General features: G+C 34.0%; 1 protein-coding gene and 1 long non-coding RNA gene across 3 annotated transcripts; one reads left to right on the top strand and one right to left on the bottom strand.

Moving 5' to 3' along the window:
• Nucleotides 1–6,065: 6,065 nt before the first annotated feature.
• LOC141449310 (uncharacterized) lies at nt 6,066–21,315 on the bottom strand. Of its 2 annotated transcripts, none has more exons than XM_074118596.1 (6): nt 21,034–21,315; nt 12,074–12,289; nt 10,406–10,672; nt 9,990–10,193; nt 8,754–8,971; nt 6,066–6,191 (listed from the first exon to the last, which is right to left on the bottom strand). In XM_074118596.1, exons 1-6 carry the CDS (start codon nt 21,153–21,155, stop codon nt 6,187–6,189), a joined length of 1,032 nt encoding a protein of 343 aa, XP_073974697.1. In that variant the 5' UTR covers nt 21,156–21,315; the 3' UTR covers nt 6,066–6,186. The 2 variants fall into 2 exon arrangements, with proteins under 2 accessions (XP_073974697.1, XP_073974696.1); XM_074118595.1 differs by lacking the exon at nt 6,066–6,191 and adding an exon at nt 6,624–6,899 and having other exon boundaries at nt 21,034–21,314.
• Nucleotides 19,528–20,334, top strand: LOC141449311 (uncharacterized). The gene is made up of 2 exons (XR_012455455.1): nt 19,528–19,792; nt 19,866–20,334. It is a non-coding gene; the product is annotated as an uncharacterized lncRNA (long non-coding RNA).
• Nucleotides 21,316–23,463: the final 2,148 nt, after the last annotated feature.

A 23,463-nucleotide genomic window follows, 5' to 3' on the forward strand; every position in this document is an offset into this window, starting at 1 on the left:
AATGAAAAGTCACTGTGTTTGTTTAACGTTTAGGCTTTAATATCAAATAAATAAGAAATTATATAAGATTCGCAAAATTATCTCGATTTAGCATAGTAACCTATTCCTAACGTATCGTTCCACAGTTTGACAACAATGTTGTGTTTGTGTAAATATAAGAATTAATCTGCTTGATAAGTAGGATATCCTGCACGCTAAGGTCGCATTCCAAAGCATATAATTTACAATTTAGGTTGTATTTTTTTATTAACTTTCTTGATGTTTTTAGTTATCACTAATTATTTTCTTTTCATTCTAAGTAAACGTTCTAGGGACAGGTTGTACCAGTCATTAATAAATTAAACCTAACAGTTGTTACAACAAAATATTGGTAGATTATAACTTCCATAAAGTGCTAGTCAAACTAGACTAGATTGTTGCCTTTCTTTGCAGGAGAACTTTATATGATTATGCAATTATAAATATTTGGTAAAATTTCGGATTGAAGAAATTCAGCTTTACCAATTGTCTTTTGCGAGTTTCTTGAAAAAATAATAAACGATAATTTTCCTTTAAACATGAACAATAATAACAATTAAGAGCAGGGTAAATAAATATCAAAAGTGAATTTTGTCAAATCGTTGATGTTTTCATTTGATAGCTTTGTGGAGTTGTAAAATATTTTATTTTATAATTGTTATTTTTTTTTTTTTTGTTTTAATGATTTAAGGCGCCTCAACATCTGAGGTTATTGGCGCCCGGAGCTTTTTCAGTTCCCTGCCAACCTCCTGAGAGTGACCTCTCGTTACAGACAACACTGTCCATCACCGTTCAGTGAGCTGTGCTTTTTTTAAAAAGAATTCCAGGCCCTAGACAGTTTCCCCTTATTATAGAACGCACCGTTTATCCTTAGAAAGAAATTAACCAGACTCTTAAGTCTAATGAAACAAACTTAGTAGTAGTGAGTGCCTTTTGGGTCTGGAGAATTCCCATGGAATCTTATCTAAGAAGCTAGGTTCCTTAAGTTAAAGCAGGGCCATCAGTAAAAACAATGTAGTATTATTTATTGACCTATGATATCCTTCTTAGCTCAATGTAGCCTTGATGCATGATGAATTCGTGTCAATGTTTCTTATTAATTCTTTCTGATCGTACATAAGTTCAATTGAGAAGCGCCAGTTGCGTAATGTTCAATAGAAGATTTTGGGAAGAACTTGCTAATCAAGTGAATAAAGCCTCTGTTGTGAAGGGAAGAGGAATTCTTATTTGAGTCGCCGGAGAAGATTAGCTATCTTTGCTTTGTTGAAGGCTCTTGAAGACAGGACAATAGTTCCAACAATGGTTAGATGTCCTGGTTACAGGAAGGTGGTCCTAAGGACAGCGGCATGTTCTCTTCAGGACTTGTTTCTAAAAAAAACGCGAAAACAAAATATTTTATTAAAAAAATGTTTCAAAATTGATGGAGATATTATCGTGAATAAAACAATCCAAATCGTGGCACTCAAAATAAATTAACAGAATTATCTTTTCCTTTTTCTCGAACTCCAAAATTAGTCGCGATGGCAAAGAAATTTTTAAAGCCTTGAGAAAAAGGACAAAAAAAATTGTTGATAATTGTGAGATGATTTGCATTTAGTTGGAAAGAAAAGAAAGATATCAATGGGTTAATATCAATTATCCCTCCTCTCTTAATTAAGAGGCATACTACTATTGACCTTACGCGATATTTGTTTAATGCGTTCGATAAATAATTCGACCATTCTGGATTATAGAATTATTACTATTACAGCAGAAATCGCAATCATTTGATAAGGAAATAATTGATAGGAATGTTCCTAAAAGATATTGCCAGTTATCAACAACATTTCTTTCCCAACACTTTAACATGAGTAACTTTCTTCAAATCTTTTGAGGAAGTATCAGTTAACCTCATAAATCATGAAAGTGGGAAGATGTCCAACCTTGAGGACGTCTTGGCGAGAGTTTGTTGCGTTTATCTTGAATTAATTGAAGTAGAAATCTTAAAGGTTAAATAAAAAGGAAATCAGAATTATTGACCATTAGATGTTTATTGATTATCTGTCCGAAAATATTGAGACTTTTTTTTGCTAACGTTTCGACAAATTTCCTCTTTTGAAACAATTATTAATTAATTGATGTACTTAGTTACAAATTTAATTTAAACTAAAATGACTTTGGCGAAAAAAGGAGACGAAGAAATCATTGGTTTTTGAATCTTATCATTGAGAGTGTTGTGTGCTTGTAAATTATGAGTTCTCAGATTAGGAATACTCACGGGTGTAGGCAGTCCGTGACAAGAATTGTTCACAGACTCAGCTTGTTCTTCTAGTGACCATTGTTTTTCTTGGAGGCTAAAGTGGCCCAGGGCAACATTGGATAGTGATAGTTCTTCCGCACAGATGAATGATAATTAGAATACGAGGGTCGTTTGAAAAGTCCGTGCAAAGTCAGAGAGATAGCACTACTGGCGCGTATCGAGGTTATGTTTAGTTAGTAGCAATCTCTTGGAAGAACACACACCACGTTTCAGCCAGATCGGTCTATTTCTTTGTGTTTGGCATTCGTTTGAACCGAGGAAGTCGAGTGATTTTCAAAAAATGGACGAAAAAGAATTTCGTGTGTTGATTAAACACTACTTTATGAAAGGCAAAACGCCCCAGGAGACTAAAGAGAAGCTTGATAAACATTATGGTGACTCTGCACCTTCGATTAGAACAGTTTATAAGTGGTTTCAAAATTTTCGGAGTGGCCATATGGGCACAAGTGACGCTGAACGTTCTAGACGCCCTGTTGAGGTTACTACTCCAGAAATCATTGATAAAATCCATGATATGGTGATGGATGACAGAAGAGTGAAGGTGCGTGAGATTGCTAGTGCTATGGGCATCGCGAATGAACGGGTACATAATATTTTGCATCAACATTTGGACATGACAAAGCTATCCGCAAGATGGGTGCCGCGATTGCTCACGCTTGACCAAAAACGAAATCGTGTGAAGTGTTGCAAGGACGGTTTGCAGCTGTTCCAGAAGAATCCGCAGGACTTTATGCGTCGTTTCGTCACTGTGGATGAAACATGGATACATCACTACACTCGTGAGACCAAAGAACAATCTAAACAATGGGTTACCAAAGGGGGAATCTGCGCCAAAAAAGGCAAAGACCGTTCCTTCGGCCGGAAAGATTATGGCGACTGTCTTTTGGGATTCGCAAGGAATAATCCTCATCGACTATCTGGAAAAGGGTAAAACTATTACAGGTGCATATTATTCATCGTTATTGGACCGTTTGAAAACCAAGCTGCAAGAAAAACGCCCACGATTGGCCCACAAAAAAGTCCTTTTCCATCACGACAACGCACCAGCTCACACCTCAGCAGTTGTGGTCGCAAAATTAATGGAAATAGGGTTCCAACTCGTTTCACATCCCCCCTATTCTCCAGACTTGGCTCCCTCGGACTACTATTTGTTCCCCAATATGAAGAAATGGCTGGCGGGAAAAAGATTTTATTCAAACGAGGAGGTGATTGCAGAAACGAATGGCTATTTTTCAGACTTGGACAAATCCTATTATTCGGAAGTGATCAACAAACTAGAGCAGCGTTGGACGAAGTGTATAAGCCTAAAAGGAGACTATGTTGAAAAATAAAAAAGGTTTACCCCAAAAAATTAAGTAGTTTTTATTTTTGCACGGACTTTTCAAACGACCCTGTTTAGTACGATATGTGCATTAGTGATGAAATGGAAAAAGGAGCCAAAAAAATGCAGAAGTATTTAATGCGCTTTTGCTTAGACTGATGTTGTGAAATAATCCAGGTAGAGGAGAACCTTCTTTGTGAGATGAAGGTAGATGTAAATTTTAAGAGCGAAGGAAAATTGAGGCAAAAATGGCACAAAAGTAAATTCCGTTGCCATCTCTCGGAAAGAAGATGAACTTATACCGGTGCGATCGAACTTAATGGTCAGAACTATGAGGAAAGTGTGATGAACTGCACGCTGAGTTTGCGGACCATCTCTATGGTCATCAAAACAAAAGCGAAATTATAAATATTATGGTCGCATGCAAGATCTAGTCGCAAATTAGCTTTGCCATTTACTGCCAACATCTCTAGAACTAGTGTAAAATAGCTCTTTTTAATACAGCAACAACTGAAGCGATCTCTTTAAAGTCCAACATTGTGAGGGGAGGAAGTGATTATAACAGTCATGTTTTGACTTCGAACTGACTGTTCCTTTAGGAACACTTTTTACTGCAGAGTTTAGTTATCAGAAGCCAGACAAACGTGGTTTTATAAAGAGAAAGTCCACAAAAGAGTAGATCTTAGATGTATGGTTAGTCGTCACTGGAATTGATAAGTTGTAAAGCTTGTACTACTGATAATCTGTAACAAGAGGTAACTGTCCATACAAGTGTTTTAATGAAGAACCCAAGTATCTCTTGAATCCCAAGTATATCTTCTTAGTCATCATCCTAATCTTAGACTCTCTAACCATGCAAAAGGCTTCATAAAAAGCTAAAAGTATATTTTCAAATATCTGGAGGTTTAGGGACTTACCTAACTTGTACTGATTTACAATTTTAATTGATTCATTCAAAAAATATCATCTTTTTTACAATTCTTTTTACCATATTTAAATCCACATTAATTTTCAAAGACAATTTTTAGTAAAAAAATGGATAAAATCCGAAACAGGTCACAAGTCCAACAAACTCGTAACGATTTTCATAAGTGGGAATCGGAATTACATCAGGAATTCCAGGCTGTTGCTGAACAAACCTAACAAGCAGGACATTCATGGACAATTATTAATGCTCTTGTAGCGGTACTTTTGTGCGACCACTTAATGCAGCGAACCCACCTGCAATCCGGAATTATATTACTCACACCTATATTGTACATACCTTGTAGAGAGAGTGAACTAGCCACTTCTAACATATAGAGGTCCAGGCGTCCCTGCGGTTCTAGCAACCAACTGAGACAACCTAATACCGCGACACTCATATGAATCACACAGTCTGCAAGGGCTAGTTTGTGGTGCCACTAGTTCCTTTTATCTGGAGTCAAACTCGAACACCAACCACTCACTACATCTAGACAGACTAGGCACTGCTGACACCCGCATTCTTCGCTCAAGCACTAATACATCTATTGAATCGCAGTGGATTTTTGCGCAGTTAACCTCTTTACAATCTACAATCCTTATTACACAATAATTGACCTACAATAATTCCTTTAAAAAATGGGAAAGCCATCAGCTACTAATATACGTGCGGCTTCCATGAAACAATACCGGACGGAACAGATATTCGTTTAAAAATTAGCTTCTCATCTTGTCTACGCGATGGCAATGTTCAAACAATATGATGGATTCCCTCATTTAAGACATTAAAATATCTTCAGAGACATGTAGATATAGCTATATTTGAAAAATATTTATTCTTTTACCTTTATCTCTCTTGTTGTGGAGTCCATTTCCCCTTTCTCGAGTACAGCACATCTATGTGAACCCGACTTTATTGTACTACTCAATATCTTCAAGATTCTACCGCGACAATTTTCTTCCAACTCAGAAAATTTGAGATAATTTAATTGTGAACTACATTATACAATTTGTAACAGTAAATAATGCTAAAATTTAAGCTTAGAAGAAAGTCCTACTCCAATCCCTTCAAGAAAAATGCCCGAATTTTCTTATAAAAATGATAAGCCAAATAATCTGTGTGTAAGTAATTTTATATTCTATTTTTACAACAAACCCATAAATCCATTTTCGAGTTGCCCGACTTCGACCAGAACCTGGTTATCGTATCCTCCGGTGTTACCTAAGCAAAAACTAAGAGAGAGAGTAAGAGAAGTTAAGAGAAAAAAAAAGATCTTTTAAAAAATAAGCAAAAATTATGTATTTTTCAAAATTAATATTATTGGCTGCAGAACTAAGTCATTTTCAATCCTATTGGCATCAATTATATCTATATTTTTTTTAATTTTGAAAAAATAAGTAATTTTTAAAAACACTGTCAGAAAAAATCAATTTATTGGTGTTCAGTCCAAAAATTAAATAATATATTTGAAAAAAAATTCAGTCTTTATTTATTATAATTTTACAATTTCTCTTACGAAGAGAGGAACAACAGCTTACCTCGAGAGCATGATCACTTTTAGGCAGCATTTAGACAGCACTAATCTTAGTCTAGAAAGAAAATTAATAAATATTGGAAAGATAGATAAGTTTACACAATATGTAAATTACCTTAGATAACATTCTATTACTTTTACTTTACTGGATCTTATTTATAGAATATATTTTAAAAACTTTAGTTTCTGTTTTTGGAACAGTTTTAGTCACAATGAAGTTATCTGAGAATTGTCCCCGTTTTCTCTAAGTAAATCCTCAGAAAATGTTTCAAATAAAGGTATATTTGCAGCTATTCTCTATTCAGCAAAAGAAACTTCTTGAACAGTTTTTAAGTAAACTGAAAGAATCAATTGCTAAAATCTTTTTCCGTTTTGAGGAGACCGCAAAACCGTAGAACCACGTTGAAAATAATTTTAAAGAAATTCGACTATATCTCAAAACCTCCACTCGTAATAGTAAAATATAAGATATTAATTCAAATTCGCAAAATAATTATACTAGAATTAGATTAAAAGAATTCTCTGGTAATTATTTATTAAGGATATCTATAATGCTGCGTGAACTCCAGACTGGGCATATTTTGAAACATACTTGGCGATGGTAATCCAGCATCCATCGGCTTGTCAACAGCTCGAAACACTAGTTTTTTTAGTTTAGGAAGTTTTACTGGTATATCATTGAATGATTCAGAGACTACTGCTTTAGTAGAGAATAAGTTCAAATGTGTTATTAAATGGCATTTGTCCATCAATGAACCCACTCCTGAAAGCAAGCGTATGAATTTATTTCAAACAAATAATTTAGTTATAAAAAGATATTGTAACGAAGTTGACCTGGGCAGAGAAGAAAGGCCTAGATTGTTCTAGGGGTTGAGCGACCAAAGTCGGTAACAGGCCACCACTGTGTGAACAAAAGGGCGGTCTCTACCTGAGGAGAAAAGAAAGGCCTAGATTGTTCTAGAGGTTGAGCGACCAAAGCCGGTAACAGGCCACCACTGTGTAGACAAAAGGGCCGGTCTCTAGCTGAACTAGAAAGGAAAGGGCTAGATTGTTCAAGGAGTTAGTGACCTGTGTAAAAGCCAGCCAAGAGAAAGGCCTCAGTTGGGGTGGTGGCATATGTGTTTTCCCAGCCAGTGATTGACAGGTAGGAGCGAGACAGAGAGTAGGAGGAGGGCGGCCCCAGATGAGGTGGTGGCAGTATGTTTTCTCCAGCCAATGAACGTCAGGAGGGCGTGGAAACTTATGCTCAGAGAGTTGGAGGAGGGCAGTCCCAGTTGGAGGGAGGCACGCAGTTAAAAGGAGGCCGACACAGCTGGAGAAGTCAGTTTTTAAGGAATCAGTTTTAATCAGTTAGTTTTGAGTGAGTCTTGGAGAGACGTTACTTTGGAAGTGACAGTTTGAGAGAGTCAGTGTTGCGGAGTGCTTCAGTGGTAGCTAGTCAGGCGGTTAATCAGTTGGTGAGTAGAGCTTTGTTTGTGTAGCAGAGACTAGTGCAATTCGGTGCAGTGCGGACCAGTGGTCAGTCGGGGAACAGTTTTGTGGCGTTACAAAACTCGCTAAAGTTGTAAGTAACAGAAAACTGTTGTGACTGTTGTAAATGGTAACTGTAATGAATAGCGTTAGTTGCTAGTAAATGTTAATGTGAGTAAAGGTAATATGTTAATAAATCAGGTTATTACTTACAACTTTAGCGAGTTTTATTATTTATCAAACCCACATATTATTTAATAACTAGTGGCAGGCATTAGTTGTGTAAGTAAAGTTCTTTCTTAGTAAAAGGACAAGAAAAAAACTTTACAATATGTAGCATTATTTTAGCCAATCAGGTACCCAATTTGTTGACAAGTATAAATGGAGCGAGTCCAATTGGAGCGCAGAATGAACTCCCAACAGTTCCTGAAAGCGGCAGGAGTGCGGCTACTCCTCTCTCTACAAACTGCTTCTTCCTTAAGTTTCATTTAATTGACAAATTTTCCCCACATAGTCCTTCGCTAGATGTGTCCTTTGTCTCGTATTAGATTTGTGCGGCCCAGTTTTGGTCGACCAAAATAGTGCTAGCTTTCTTCAATATTCAGTCATCGCCGTCAAGTCCAACCCAATATTCGCTTGCTTCTTGTGATGGTCAGCATCAACTCTTAGATTGTAGTAAACCCAACCAATGTAGAGCCCATCTAAGTCAACCCAACGTTGTGAACACATTTAGTAATTTGTATCAGCAATATTATCCAACAATGCGGACACATCCAATTTTTCAAATGTTTCAACATTATTGGATTTGTGAGTTAATGTTTTTGTTAATTTGGGTGGCATGAGATCATCCTCCATTTCTACTGCTTGGGAGTTAATAATTCAAATAATCATTATTAACTGTATTTGTAGAATATTAGACACCATAATTTACGAAATTTATGGTAATTTACTGAGAAATGGCGGCCTAACGACAGCCTGTAATTTGGTTCAGTAGACCGACCCGAAATTAATAGACCGTTGTTAATTTCCATTATGTAAATCAATAAAATATCGCCGGACAGTTAATATTCTAACCAATCAGCTTGTTGACAATTCAGATTGAACAAGTTAACCCACAACATAATATAACCTTTAAAAGACGATTTACCTATGTTTGTAATTTTCCGGCAGCCAGGTAAACTAATTGATCTTAGCTGGAGGCAATTATGAGATAATGTGGATAAAACTGTATCTTCAAAAGTGTAACTGTTGCTAATTGTGAGATGGGTTAATCCGCGCATGTTCTGATCAGAAAACAAGGAAACCCAGCCAGCAATGGTTATTGCTCTTGGTACTGTCACAACTAGTCGTTCCAACTTAGTCAACCTGCAGCAATAAAGGGAAAAAATTAAATTGAATTAATTTTAACTCGGTTACATAAAGGAAATTAATTATTAATAATTATACGGGAGTAGCTAATAATTCATAATGTTTAATTTCTTTTACACCTCGTAAGAGGTAGTATGGAGTCGTGTAATTTTCATCTTGAGCACCTTTGAACCGGAAAAAATATTTATATACAGGATGATTCATTTAAAACGCACCAATCGCTAATAACTTTTTAGGAAAGCGGAATTTCGAAAAAACCCGCAAAGTAAACTATAAGTTTTTTTATTTTTCACCCCCGATGCTGTATCTTCTTCATTTTTGGCGGAGTTACAGCCAATAAACTTATCGGGGTTTCATAAGGAGCACTAATTTTGACAATGGTTATGAAAAGTACATAAAAAAATTGTGCAAAATGGCGTTGATCCCGTTTCTATATCCCTGATATTAGTCGAGATATTTAAGATCAAAGTTACAATTTTATGTTATACGTAATCGGTTTTCAGTATTAATTTTCCGCCAGAAATACACGTTTTGGGAGATCCTCTGACTGCAAAAAATGTTATTTGTGACGCAAAGTAAAAAAATAACAATAATTGAAGATTTTAAAACATGTAGTGTACTGTAATGGTTGTGGGTGAGTAAGGATAAATTTGTTTTATCATCAAATAAAAGCAACCATTACATCACGTTAATGTACCCGGTATGCAAGACTTCTTGACCTATGATTACGATAAGAATATCTTTGTTTTTTAGTGTGTCCGGCTTTTAACAGAACCGTGGTGGGATATTCCCGCTAAAACCTCTTTTTCCCAACTCAAAAAATAAAAATAAAGCAATCAATGCAATCTAGGGTGTATTACTTCATTTAACGAAGCATAAACGAAAATAAAAAGAGGCATTGATCGTTAATCTGAAGTTAATTGGCACTAATACTAAACAAATCAAATAATAAATAAATATTTATTAAAATTGTTGATTCTTAATTCAACCAATAGAAACAAACATGAGAACCAACCTGATCACCAATCCAAGACTTTCATCATGAACGTTAACCATTCGGTACAAATGTAATGATACCAATTCAGAACAACAGCTGACTGGTTCCATGACGTTGTCCGTCAGTCCAAGCATGTTCAGCTTAAGAACTGTAAGAGTTTTAAACCATTTCTTTGCAGCCATGATCACAGGCTGATCGTTATATGGTGTTACAGAGCCAATCCTATAATACATAAATCAATACATGAAATTAATGATAACACAAACCATTTAATTGATTCATAATCGTTTGTTTGTTATTTCTCTAAATGAAAGGCAATTCAGTGATCAATAATTTGAGCATTATTTAGGATTGACATCAAATTAAATTATCCCTAACAAAGAATAATTAATAAATTTGAAATAAAAATCTTTAATATGACTAAAATTACTAACCTATTAAATGAAAGACAATATATTCTGAAATCATGTAATGCTGGAGAACAGTTAGCTATCAAATCTTCTAACTGAGTGGTTCCTAATTGCGAGCTATGATTGAAGTTTAATTTTATTAATGAAGGACCTGCTAAGCATACTTCTTTAAAAAAATCATCCGGTTCATTAAAAGAGGTCCTTTTTATGCTTAGGTACTTTAATGCTGGACACGCCCTTATCATGTTCAGTACTGTACTAGTTTTCAGTTCACATAATCTTGACATTTCACTGAAAGTTTGGAATTTTATTATTTTAAGTAAGAAAAACTTTAAAATCTGTGAGAAGCTCAGCTTTTGTCAGAATGTTTTTTGGTTTAGTGTAAACAACCCTAAAAGTTATAAATATTATAGAGGTATTACAATTGGCCATCAAACAAGCAATGGACATGATAGGTATATAAGAAAAATCTAAGTATAAAAGGAAAATCTAGGTATTTAAGGAATTCTAGGTAAGTAAGGGAAATCGAAGTATATAAGGAAAACCTAGGTATATTCTGAGAAATACATATGACAGAATTAGTTATTACTCTACAATAAATAAATGCTATACTTTTTTTGTTAAAAACTGTTCAAAATATAGCTTTTTGGGTACCCAAAAAAAAATGGAGCACATTTTTTCTTTGGAAGGCAATGGAAGACATCATGCACACAGCCCAATAATGTTCAGTCATACCAGAATAGCTGACGTCAGGATGAATATATTGCAACACGGAACAACTGCCTTCTTATCCAACAATTTATGGCTGAACGAGCATTTGGGCGAATCAGCTAACTTAAATCGCTAGAAATAATGAAGCAGAAAGTAGTATAGGTTTGAGGCGAGACCTGCAAAGCTAATATGCATTGTGGTACTGGCTTCAATTCCCGGTCTTAGGTCTTGGATTTTATTTAAAGGTTAATAAAAGAAATTTATAGTAAAGTATGTTTGCTAGTCGCCTCCGTCCATGACACCTAATTGGTAGTTGGACGTTAAGCCCCGCCTGAAAAAATAGGCAATTACTTTACTTTTATTACTTTAATGAAGCGGAAAGGCATGCTTAATGATGTGTCCAGAGTATGCGACTTCTACTCTCTTGGTAGCTTCAATGTAAGTTGCGTTTTTTTGATCCAATTTTCGTTGCTTGAACGAATTTAGATAGGAAGATCTAGAATTTAGATTGGAAGATCTAGATTGGAATAAACGTCAAATACAGAATAAAGAAAATGATAAATTAGCCGAAAAGTTAAAAAAAAATGAAAAACCACGGTACAAAACAAAAAAGAGTTTTTGTATCAAACAGTATCACCATATACCTGGTCTAAAGTAATAGCAAAAATCTGCATTTAATTCACTCATACATTCAAACATTATGCAGACTCAATGAAAGAGACATTTCTAAAATAAAATAAATTGTATTCGAGTCAAGGGGACCTTAAAAAATATAATTCCTTTTAAAATCCCTTGCTGAAAATTTACAGGACCTCAGGTATTATTTACACCGTACACCGTCACCTTTTAAAAGAAGCATTAAAACTAAGCGATTAAAGAAGTGAACAGGATAGAGAAATAACCAAAAGTTGGGGGGGAATTGACTAATTACTTCGTTTTCCTCCTACAGAGGACTGAATTACCAAATAATATTATGATTACCTGCTATTCCTAGAAGTTGAAATTTTCAGCGATATTAATTTCCTATTTGATACGGCTATTTCTTCTAGTAATTCATTAACATCTTTTCTAGAATACAAAGTTATATGTAACAAGGATGAAGCCTGGTGAAGTACGTTGACCACCACTTCTGTTGGTTGTACAGGACCAAAGTACAAATTCTTGATGAGGCCAGGATTCTTGGATAGATTGTACCACCTGATGAGTACAGGTATAATTATTATCCATCCACAGGCTCTTCTTTCTCACCTGTCTCAATCGTATTCACTACTTAATAGTCTCATTAAATGTTTAAGCTATCAATATTTAATTGCATTAGAAAGATTTTCTTACCACTTATTAATCAGTAAAAATATTTGATGTTAACTTCAATGGTATAATTTTTAAAGGATAAGAATCAATAAGGAACTTCATTTACATTTTTGAAAATACCATTTATTCAATTTGTTAGTCCTATCTAAAATATAGGCAGACATTTTTTAGGAATTGACTATAAAAATATTGGTTGAGGGTCAGTAAACAATTTAAGTTAAAAATTTTATATTGAAAAATAAAAAAAGACTTGCATTTTGCACCAATAATTGCAAAAAAAGAGCCTGAACAACCGCATAGTTTAGCGATTGATGAAGGCGCTTTAAGAGACGAAGAAACAGTACCTAACGGTCTCTATGATGGTCACACAGTATCCTAAATCTAAACTCAGTTACGAGAGATCAGCGCCAGTTGTATACGCTATCATTTTGGAGTGAATAGGTTCGACTTAACTTTGAAAAACGCTAGCGAAAAGTTTGATTGCGAAGTATCGAAAAAATCAATGTCAATGACATAATTGAAAATATAAAGAAATAGATGTGAGACTTGGAATCGTGAGGAGAAGTAATACTTTCTGGGAGTATTTAAGAGACATTTATACTTACATTTAAAAGCCTAATATTTGAAACAAATCAACAAAGGAACACAAATCCTTTACATTCCATAAATTTTTACTAAACAAGGAACCTCATTATCTATCCTGTCTCGAATTCGGAAACTTGTGATAGTTTTATTTTTAACAATAGAGGAAGAATAGTAGTTTTATTCAATCATTAAACAATTTAAATTTAACCACTTCTTTCGCGGATCTGCAACTACATACGAGGTGTGGCTATTAAATAACGAGACTGATGCTGCTACAGAAAAACTATGCATGCGCCAAATCTGTCAAGCAGCGTAAAGCCTACTCTTTCGATTGCAGAGAAATCTCTCTGACCGGAACCGTCGTTTGTGTAAGAGGTGTTAGTTTCGTTTTGCCGAAAACATGATACTACACATGTAGTAGAGCAACGAATTGTCGTGAAATTTCACATCAAAACTTGATAAAACCGCTACTGAAACTTATCTTTTATTAAAAGAAGTTTATGGCGATGAATGTTTATCACGTGCGCAAGTTTTTGAGTGGTTCTAGCGTTTCTAAGATGGCTGAGGAGACGTCGGAGATGATGACCGCCCGGGTCGCCCTTCCATGTCCAAAACGGATGAAAATATCGATTATAATTAATCAACATAACTACCGTGAGGTGCTTGCTCAACTCCGTGAAAGAGTAAGGAAAAAACGACGCGATTTGTGGAAGAACGAGTCAGGGGTTCACCATCAAGACAACGCGCCGGCTCACACTGCATTGTCAGTCAAGATGTTTCTAGCCAAGTACAACATCCCAGTTTTAGGCCATCCGCCTTATTCGCCTGACCTGGCCCCATGTGACGTTTATCTGTTCCCCAAAGTCAAATCTGCATTAAAAGGAACACAATTTCAGTCCGTTGAAGCTGTGAAAGAAAAAGCGGCACGCGTCATGCAGAAGCTGACAGAAAAAGACTTCCAGCACTGTTTCGAACAATGGTAAATTCACATGGAGCGTTGTAGGGATAGGGGAGGGTTGTATACTGAAGGTGATAATAACTAAATATGTATAAATTTAAAATAAAATGTTTAATAGCAATAGTCTCGTTACTTCATAGCCACACCTCTCATATAAAAGCCTCAAAGGTAAATAAAGCTGAAAAAAAGATTTCTCTCACGATAGATGTGACAGAAATGACGAAAATATTTAATGCTAATTGTTCCTGTATTACGATTTATTTTTTAGTGTTAAATGAAGTTAAACCGACTTCAAATACCAACAAACAAAGTACATTTATCTTTTTCTTTTCTAGGAGTTCTACTATTCAGTACAACGTTTTATATCTCCTTAACAAAAACTTACAGTTTAAAATGTTAAGTATAAGGGTTGATTAAACGCCAAAAGGTACACAAATCAGCAAGTACCCAACATTTCATTAGTACTTCATTGATATTATTTAAGTAATTTTACTGCATTAATTTTCATTAACATTTTTTAGAATTATTAGATGTCACAGACCCTTATGCTGGCCATTTTCACCTACAATATATTTGTTCAAGTAGCACACCATTTAACTTAAATTGATTGACTGTAATATCTATTTATCTATAATAATCAAACTATTGATTACAGGTGAAAAAGAAAACGTTATAAAAAATAAAAAAATATGAGGCTAAAAAATTCATAAATTTTTTTAAAAATTGCTTACACCAACATACATTAATGATTTTATTTTATTTATTTTTATTTTTAAATAAAAATCGTCGGTTTAAGTTCATTCTACGATTTAAGTAATTGTTATTTTATGTAATAGTCAAACGTTTATAATAATAGGTAATAATTAATCTGGCTTTATCGTAAATAATATAGTTTTCTTCAATTACATTCTCAATCTAGGTATTCTTCTCACAATGTTGAACATACACTGGGCCAAAAAAGTCTGTGAACACTAACCTAAATTTTATTACTTTTATTATTATCTTATTAGAAACTTCTTTTATTTTCAAATGAAATATACTATTCGATAGAGAGAAACCAGAGTTTTTCATTTTATATTCAATCTTTTATTTTTGTTCAGCAGGAATATCACAATTAAATGTTTAACAAAACAACACCCCAAACGAATGCAAAAAAAGTCTGTGAACAGCTGTATAAATATGTAAAAACATTAAGATAACAAACAGAAAAACGATTGAATAAAGTTTCAAAGTTCTCTATTGTATTGTAGAAACCACTACAGTCAGTTTTGTGAATAAATAATCTAATTAGTACATATTTAACCACTAATATGGAAGTTCCCAGACCAATTCGAGAACTTATTGTGACGTTGCGAAATGAAAGAAAAAGTATTCGAGAAATAGGGAAGATAGTTCAAAAAAACCCTTCAACGGTGCATAATATAATTAAAAAGTACGGAAATGTGATTAGTAGGCCACGCAGTGGACGGCCACCAAAACTTAATTCCTTTCATAAACGGCAAATTCTGAAGTCTGTTCGAGAAGAACCCAGGACAAGCGCTCAAAAAATCAGTCAAGAATTATCAAATGGTTATGTGTAAGCGTAACACCGCAGACAATTAGAAATAAATTACATGAATACGATTATTGCGGTCGAGTCCCGAGGAAAAAACCTTTAATCAATAAAATAAATCGTAACCGCCGATTGGATTTCGCGAAAGAATATGTTTCTAAGCCTTCTAGTTTCTGGGAAACCGTAATCTTTTCAGATGAGTCGAAATTCAATGTATGTGGGTCTGATTGACGACAAAAAGTGTGGCGAAAAAGAAATGAAGCTATGAAAATGAAAAATATGAAGCCTACTTTTAAGCATGGGGGAGGCAACATTCTGGTGTGGGGTGCATGAGTGCTAAAGAAGTGGGCAAGTTAGATCTAATTAATGGTATGATGGACCAATATGTGTATGTGGATATATTAAGACGCAATTTAAAAAAAAATTCAAAAAAATTAGGGTTGGAGGGAACGTTTGTCTTCCAACAAGACAATGACCCGAAACATACCGCACTAAAAACTCGGGAATGGCTTTTAAATAATACACTCTGGCGCCTAAACACCCCTCCACAATTGCCAGACCTTAACCCAATAGAACATTTGTGGGATGAAATCAGCCGCCAAATAAATAAACGAGGAATAAGAAACCGTGAACAACTAAAAAACGCTATTTTAGAAGAGTGGGATAAAATTCCAACATTGACGACCACAAAATTATTAGGATCGATGAAAGCTCGCTTGTTGGAAGTGATTAGGAACATAGGAGGTCCTACAAGTTTTTAAAATTTATAATTCACGTACAATGTGTAAGAATGATTTATTTCTGCAAAGTGTTCACAGACTTTTTTTGCATTCGTTTGGGGTGTTGTTTTGTTAAACATTTAATTGTGATATTCCTGCTGAACAAAAATAAAAGATTGAATATAAAATGAAAAACTCTGGTTTCTCTCTATCGAATAGTATATTTCATTTGAAAATAAAAGAAGTTTCTAATAAGATAATAATAAAAGTAATAAAATTTAGGTTAGTGTTCACAGACTTTTTTGGCCCAGTGTATGTAATATAAAGTAAATAAAAAATGCATACTTTTTAGGACAGCTAATTATTTCAGCATTTTGCTGTAAGTAAAATTAGGGGGACTAAATTAAATTACAATTGAGAAATGAATAATTATTGTTGAATAATCTACTTGTTATTAACTGTGTGTTATTTGTGCTCACGAATATTTCGGTAAGACGAATTCAACACTGAAATATTGTTTTAGATCCTCCGTGATTCAAATTTAAACAGTGCCGACTCTAACTTTGTCTTTTACTACTTTAACAAGCACGAATATGTGTCAGAATAAAGGGCATATTAAAGAGAAATCAGAAGAATAATTTGGAATAGAGTAAAAATGAAGTACCTATTTAATAACGAAGATATAATATACATTTTATAACAATTATAACAAAAAAATATTATGAATGAAGTGGCCAGCATAAGGGTCTGTGACATCTAATAATTCTAAAAAATGTTAATGAAAATTAATGCAGTAAAATTACTTAAATAATATCAATGAAGTACTAATGAAATGTTGGGTACTTGCTGATTTGTGTACCTTTTGGCGTTTAATCAACCCTTATACTTAACATTTTAAACTGTAAGTTTTTGTTAAGGAGATTTTTGTACCTTTTGGATAGATTTTCCTTTTTGTCTATTTTGTAAAGTTACATATCTGCTTTACAGATTTTTTTAAAATTTGGAATAAGCAATACTATCATTATAACCTGATAAGGTGTTAAGTCGGAACCGTAACTACCACTGAAGAGATCTTTTTAAAGAATGATTATAGTTGCGGTCCCCAAACCATCCTCAATAACAATTTTTTTTGAAAAAGCGTTTTGAATAAAATAGGAAGGTATTTGTACGTAAATAGCAAAATTAAACTGCGATTTCAGTACTTCCTTTTAAGAGGAGTAAGAAAAATAAACTGTGAATACAGACAAAGATTTTGAATCGAACGACAATTCATTGATGTAAATCGGTTCACTCATTGATAATTTTAACGATTGCAGTACTTCCTCTTGGTAGGAGTAAGAGCATGATGGCACTTCACAGCCACGTAGAGGAGCTTTAACTGCTTCTTCGTGCTAAATTTTATCAAAATCGGACTAAGGGTTATAGAAATATTGGTAGTAATAGTTTAAGAAAGGGCCTTACTTGGGGTGGGGCAAACTCCCCTCCTTATGAGGCACAGCGTCGAGACTTTCAAAGTGCAAATCTGTACAAAATTTCGATTCGAATGACACTTCATTCATGAAAATCGGTTCACGTGTCGATAATTTGAAATGATTGCTATACTTCCCCTTAATAAGTGTAAGAGCAGATTGCCGCTTTAATGTTACGTAGTGGAGCTCTAACTCTATCATCCTACCAAATTTTATCAAAATCAGGCCGAGATTTACAGAGTAATTAGTAATAATTTTGGAGGGGGCCTTACATAAAGGGGGCTAACTCCTCTTCCATTCGATGTACAGCGTCGAGACCCCCAAAAGGCACATCTACATAAAATTCCGAATCGAATGACACCTCATTCATGAAAATCGGTTCACGCGTTTAGGCGCTACGTAGTTTACAAAAAAGGTAACAACAACAACAACAACAACAACAACAACAACAACAACAGCAACAACAACAACAACAACAAGAACAACAACATTTTTTGAAAAAGCCGTTTTTGCTCATTTTCGGCAACTTTTTTCTCGAATTCTATTATATCTATGTTGTTGCAAAAAAATTACAGTTGTAAAGGAGGGTTTGCCCTTTATTTTAAAGAAAATTTGGGAATTTTATCTTTTGTAGAAAAAGAGAAAAAAATTGTCAAAGTTGTGTGTTTTTCAACGTTACGCTTTTTCGTGCACTTTTTGACGATCAACCCTTATACAACTGTCCTACCGGACAGTTTTAATTAGTCCTATTATTTTACTGTTATTTAATTTTATTTTTTGTAAAGTTTAGGGCAGCTGGCTGGTAGCTTCAACCTTTTGTTTTGGGGCGCCTTTCTTTAGCTTCTCTTGGCTTTGAGATCATTCTAACCTTCTAATAGATCTTATTTGCTGACTCGACAATTCAAGGACAGATTCCACGTGGAATTCTCGTAATATATATATCTGTACCTCGGAGGGTAAAGGCACCATGTCCATTTTTTTCGAATTTCAGATTTTGGCATCATTTTACAAATTTTTTGTTGCTCTTTCTACAGGTGTAAAGCACTATGTCCTATGTTTACTATTAAGCGATTTATGTATTTTTAAAAAGCGCAATGATACTTCATTGCTTAAGGGTAAAAGGCACTACATGGACATTTTTTTCACAATGGAGATGAAAGTAAAATATTTTAAAATATGGGAGTTAAAGTGGCCATACCAACTATAATAATTACGGTGAGAAGTACAGGAAAGAGTATAACCAGAAAAATGGAACAAAAAATGAATTTGGAAAAATATCTTCATTTGGCTCCCCTGTAAAATTTACTTTCTGTGACATGGTGCCTTTTCCCTCCGAGGTACAGATATATACTTTCAATCAAAAAATAAAAATAGGCAAACAGTCCGTAATCAAATACAATGAAGATTAATACACAAACATTCACTTTATATGAGTACAGTTAAACCAGCTGCCTATTGCATTAGCATTAAAAGGAAGTGGTGCAAGAAATATAGTATCTTAGGAGGTAAAAGCAGGATGTAGAAGTGGAGGAGCGACAACGACCTTGCAACGCTCAAAATCTAATCTCCTGAAGAGTAATCAGTATCATTCATGGTTTTTCCCACTCATCATTCTAAATATTTTTATATTAAATTAAATCAGGTTAATGTCATAAATGCTACTACAAATATAATTTGTTTATTAATTAAAGTAGGGACAATTATTATTATTTATTACAATTTATTAAAATTATAAATTATCTTTTATCCATGTAAATATTTGTCAATTATGTACAAGGTCGTAGTAAATTTTATTCTCAAAACTCTCTATTCTCATTGCCATGGAAACAGTGATAAATAAATTACGGTACAAATGATAAATTTTTCGAATGTTAATAATTTTGTCTTGAATAAATTTACCGTGAGAGTAAATACGTCAGCCACAGTTCAAAAATAATAAACATAAAAAAAAGATTTCAACATATGTCACTTTTGAATTGGTAAAAAAAATGCAAAAATGAAGAAAACAGTGCGCTCTAAATTGACCAAATATAATATCAATAAATTGTGGTACAGATAAGAAGTGGAAGATAAATTTTTGTTAGATCATTGTAATCTCCAGAAAAGGTAAATAACAAAAGAAATGTAATGAATAGCAACAGTGCTGCCTTATTTTTAACAGATTTATTTATATTTGTAGAATGAATTTTATTAACAGTAGGCGATGTGGAAAGAATATAGTTTTAATCTTTTAATAAAACAAACATTTTGGCGTAGACCAAAAAAATTCATTGGACGAGTAGTGCAATGTTAAAAGTAACGGACGCGTGATGCAAGAAAGTCCAGAAAGCGATGGTTGATAGGGGTCCGGAAGAAGAAAGTGGTGCTTGAGGTCATAAAAATTTGCGCCATATTTAAAGTAATAGACATAGTTAAGGGGGGCTTGTGCAACCTTTTTAATTAAAAATTTGTAATCCTGTTTTAGATTTAAAAAATATTGCGAAAATTGCGTTTTAATTTAGTGGCAGTATCGGCTACTGCTCTAATTCTAGCTTTCATATTTGGATACGCCAACCATCTGAATTTGATTTAGCAGATCCATCCCGATTTAGTTTTATCGTTTTAGAACAAACAGCAGTTATGGTGTCATTAGTGATAAACACAAGAAAGACGAATTTACCATTGTTTTTGCGGAAAACTAGAGAGATGTATTGTATGAAGAGTCGACCGTTTCATGTATATTTCATAAATAAGTTAACAATGCAAAGAGAATTGAAGAAGAGATGGAAGGTAGCAAACCGCAGATATTTCTCTCTGCAGAAGGTTTTCCAAAACCATTCACTCATATTCAACGAAAGAAAGTTCTCACATAAGGTTAAGAGAGCTGGACAATAAGTTCAATGGAGCTTGCCCTTTTCTGGTTTGAGCAGAAGATGGTGCATAGGATCTCCGGCGAAATAAGCAGACACAACTTAGATAACTTCAATAATCATCTTTCTAAAAAAGTCTTAACTTATCGAATATATGGAACCAGAAGAGATGATAGATGGACAATATCATAGTAACTGTCGCACAGTAGTTGGTAAGCAGTTGGAGGGCTTACTGAATGAATACTGATGTCTGGTGGTCAATGTAGACCATCACTCAGTTTTTGTGTCGAAGCGCTGATTAATAATTATCATAATAATTGGAAAAAAAATCAAGCTTTGTTCAGAACTGCAATGTAGCAGTTTATAAAAACTTCCTGCAGAATGCGTTGGTGAAATAGGTCTAATTCAACACTTTTATTAAAACATTCTATTTATTTTATTTTTTTTAACAATTGCGTTCAAATTAATGTCAAAAAGAATATCCTTTGAAAGACATACCTTTTGCAAACTGTGGCCAAGTTGTACTTAATATCTTTCAGCGGTAACCATGTAAATACATAATTTAACAGCTCGTCAGGAAGATTTCCAGTGTAATCTTTAGAATCCTCTTTCATTTCCATAAAATATCTTAATTTCTTTAAAAATTTTAACTTACAGAGAATTTTCAGTGTGGAGGAAAATAATTTTAAAATGTCTAATTTAGTTATAAACTAATTTTGAGCCAAAATAAAATAAAATAAATCACCAAGAAATTTTATATAGTTCAATTAATTACAGCTGTTCATTATAGTTTACACAATTAAGTTTTGTTATAATTAAACTTTTATAGCCAGATTAAAACATTATTTCCTAGAACTTTCTAGGTCCCTATGTATGGAACAAAAAAAATGTAAGCATTACTCGACCTCGGAATATTTTCAAAATGTAGGGCTCCAGGTAAAAACAAATAATAAGTGAACAGTGATTTGAAATATTCTTAAGAAGAAAAAATGAAAATAAACTTAAATAATAAACAGCGCACGGAAGCTCCAGGCGCCCATTATCTCAGATGCTACCGCGCCTTAAAAACAGAAAAAGATTTCAGATGTATATTTTGAAAAATCTGATTTAAACTTATAATTTTCTTATTTCATTTGCTACTTTTTTAAACATGGAATATTCCATATATGTATGTATATTTTTTGTCCACAATGTGCTACAGAAAAATGTTTATGTTTACTACCATACCGTGGTAATTAATGTGCCTAACGGCCTTCAGTTTATGGTTAACACAAATATTCTTGCTGTTTTTAAGGCCAGAAATATAGTCTTCCTTTATCAATGGTTATCTTTGGTCTTAGTCAAACTCTCTACAAATTCCACTGTCTACCGTTGGGTGAATACTCCCGTTTTGCTACTCATGTATTTATGCTATGTATCATGTTGTATCAGCTTCATTTGTTGCAGAAATGTACAAAAGTTGTGAAAATAAATACAGTAAAACCCCCAAAAAATATTCCTGAACTAAGGTGAAAGATAAATTATGGTTAATTTCAGTCTTACTCGGTTAGTAAGAGAAAATGATCTAATCTTACAGACTTTCAGTTTCGATTTAAAACTGGAAACAGCCATTTTGAGGTCTGAGTGCGAAAAAGTGGTTTTTACAAACTGGTCTGGGCTTGTGTGTGTGTGCCGAAAGTAAAAAGGTTCAATAATACGATTCTGTGCACTCTGTAACAGATAATGAAAATTCTGTTCAAATTTGCCCCGTCTCCCCTATTAATTGTATAATATGCAGATTTACCGCCTTTTTTCCAAGCTTTGATGAGGACTAAGTAATCAGCAGCGTTTAAGCTGATAATTAACATAGCACATTTCCTTTGAGAATGTATTTATGTTTCTTTTCATTTTGTACGTGATAGCCTAGTTAAACGGTTAAAAATCAAAATTTGTGGCTTTGCGTTGAGTGTATGATTTGGAAAATCCCCCACTCTGGCAAGCGATATAGTAGAAGGAGTGGGGAGTCGTCGTCTGGCGATGGTGCAGTTACAATCTATCCACTCGGACGTTAAGTGATAGGCCAGTGTTTTATTGGTATGTGGAAGTGTAATGAAAACTTAAGGATATTAGTTTACAAAATCTTTTAGCGAAATATTTGTTTTTTTTTGTGTGTTTAACCAGTGTTTTGGTGTTCAACAAAAGTTAAACCTGATTTTATTGAGAATACTCTGTGAGAGAGCATGGTTGAATCTAAGGGCACATATTGTGTACGCCAGCCTCGTAATCTCGCGAGTGGCCAACCATTGGAAAGACATTCAAGTGAAATTTGTTTTTTTTTCCAAACATCGTTGTAATTTTATTCTCGAAACCTTTGCATTTAAGAGACACAAAATGTTTACCCACAAATTGCAGGAGATCGCTCCTGCAAACCTATTCTTACAAAAAAAAAAAATATTTGCAGAATGAGGATGTAATGGAGTCACTGAATTAATAGAATATTACGTCAGAATTGCAAGAAAGAACATGCTATTGTGTCATATACTTTAGAGCAGGGGTGGGCAAAGTGCGGCCCGCGGGCCGATTGCGGCCCTTTTAACATTTTCCTGCGGCCCGCGCCACAAAACGGCAAATAATAAAAATTTAAATCATAAAATATTTCAAATTTGATGTTAATAAAGTTTGGTAATTTTCGCTAGTACAGTTATTGTCTCAGCGTTCAAATCTTATATTAGTAATCCGCGCTCTTTCTTTGTATGATCACTCGACTTTTAGTACGCCATTTTTACACCGACACAAAGCGTATTGTCGCCGTTGAAGCTACGGATTTTCGCTTCTTCTCTAGTTATATATTTTATGGGGATATATAAATGTGAATGCAATCGCATTATTTTTATTTCGTCTGGCTTTTAATAGAAAAAATGATGAAGGAAGATATGAAGCAATTTCATA

Source organism: Rhodnius prolixus, unplaced genomic scaffold (genome assembly GCF_049639745.1).
Source record: "Rhodnius prolixus isolate KJV_2025 unplaced genomic scaffold, Rpr scaffold_2, whole genome shotgun sequence".
NCBI lineage: Eukaryota > Metazoa > Arthropoda > Insecta > Hemiptera > Reduviidae > Rhodnius > Rhodnius prolixus.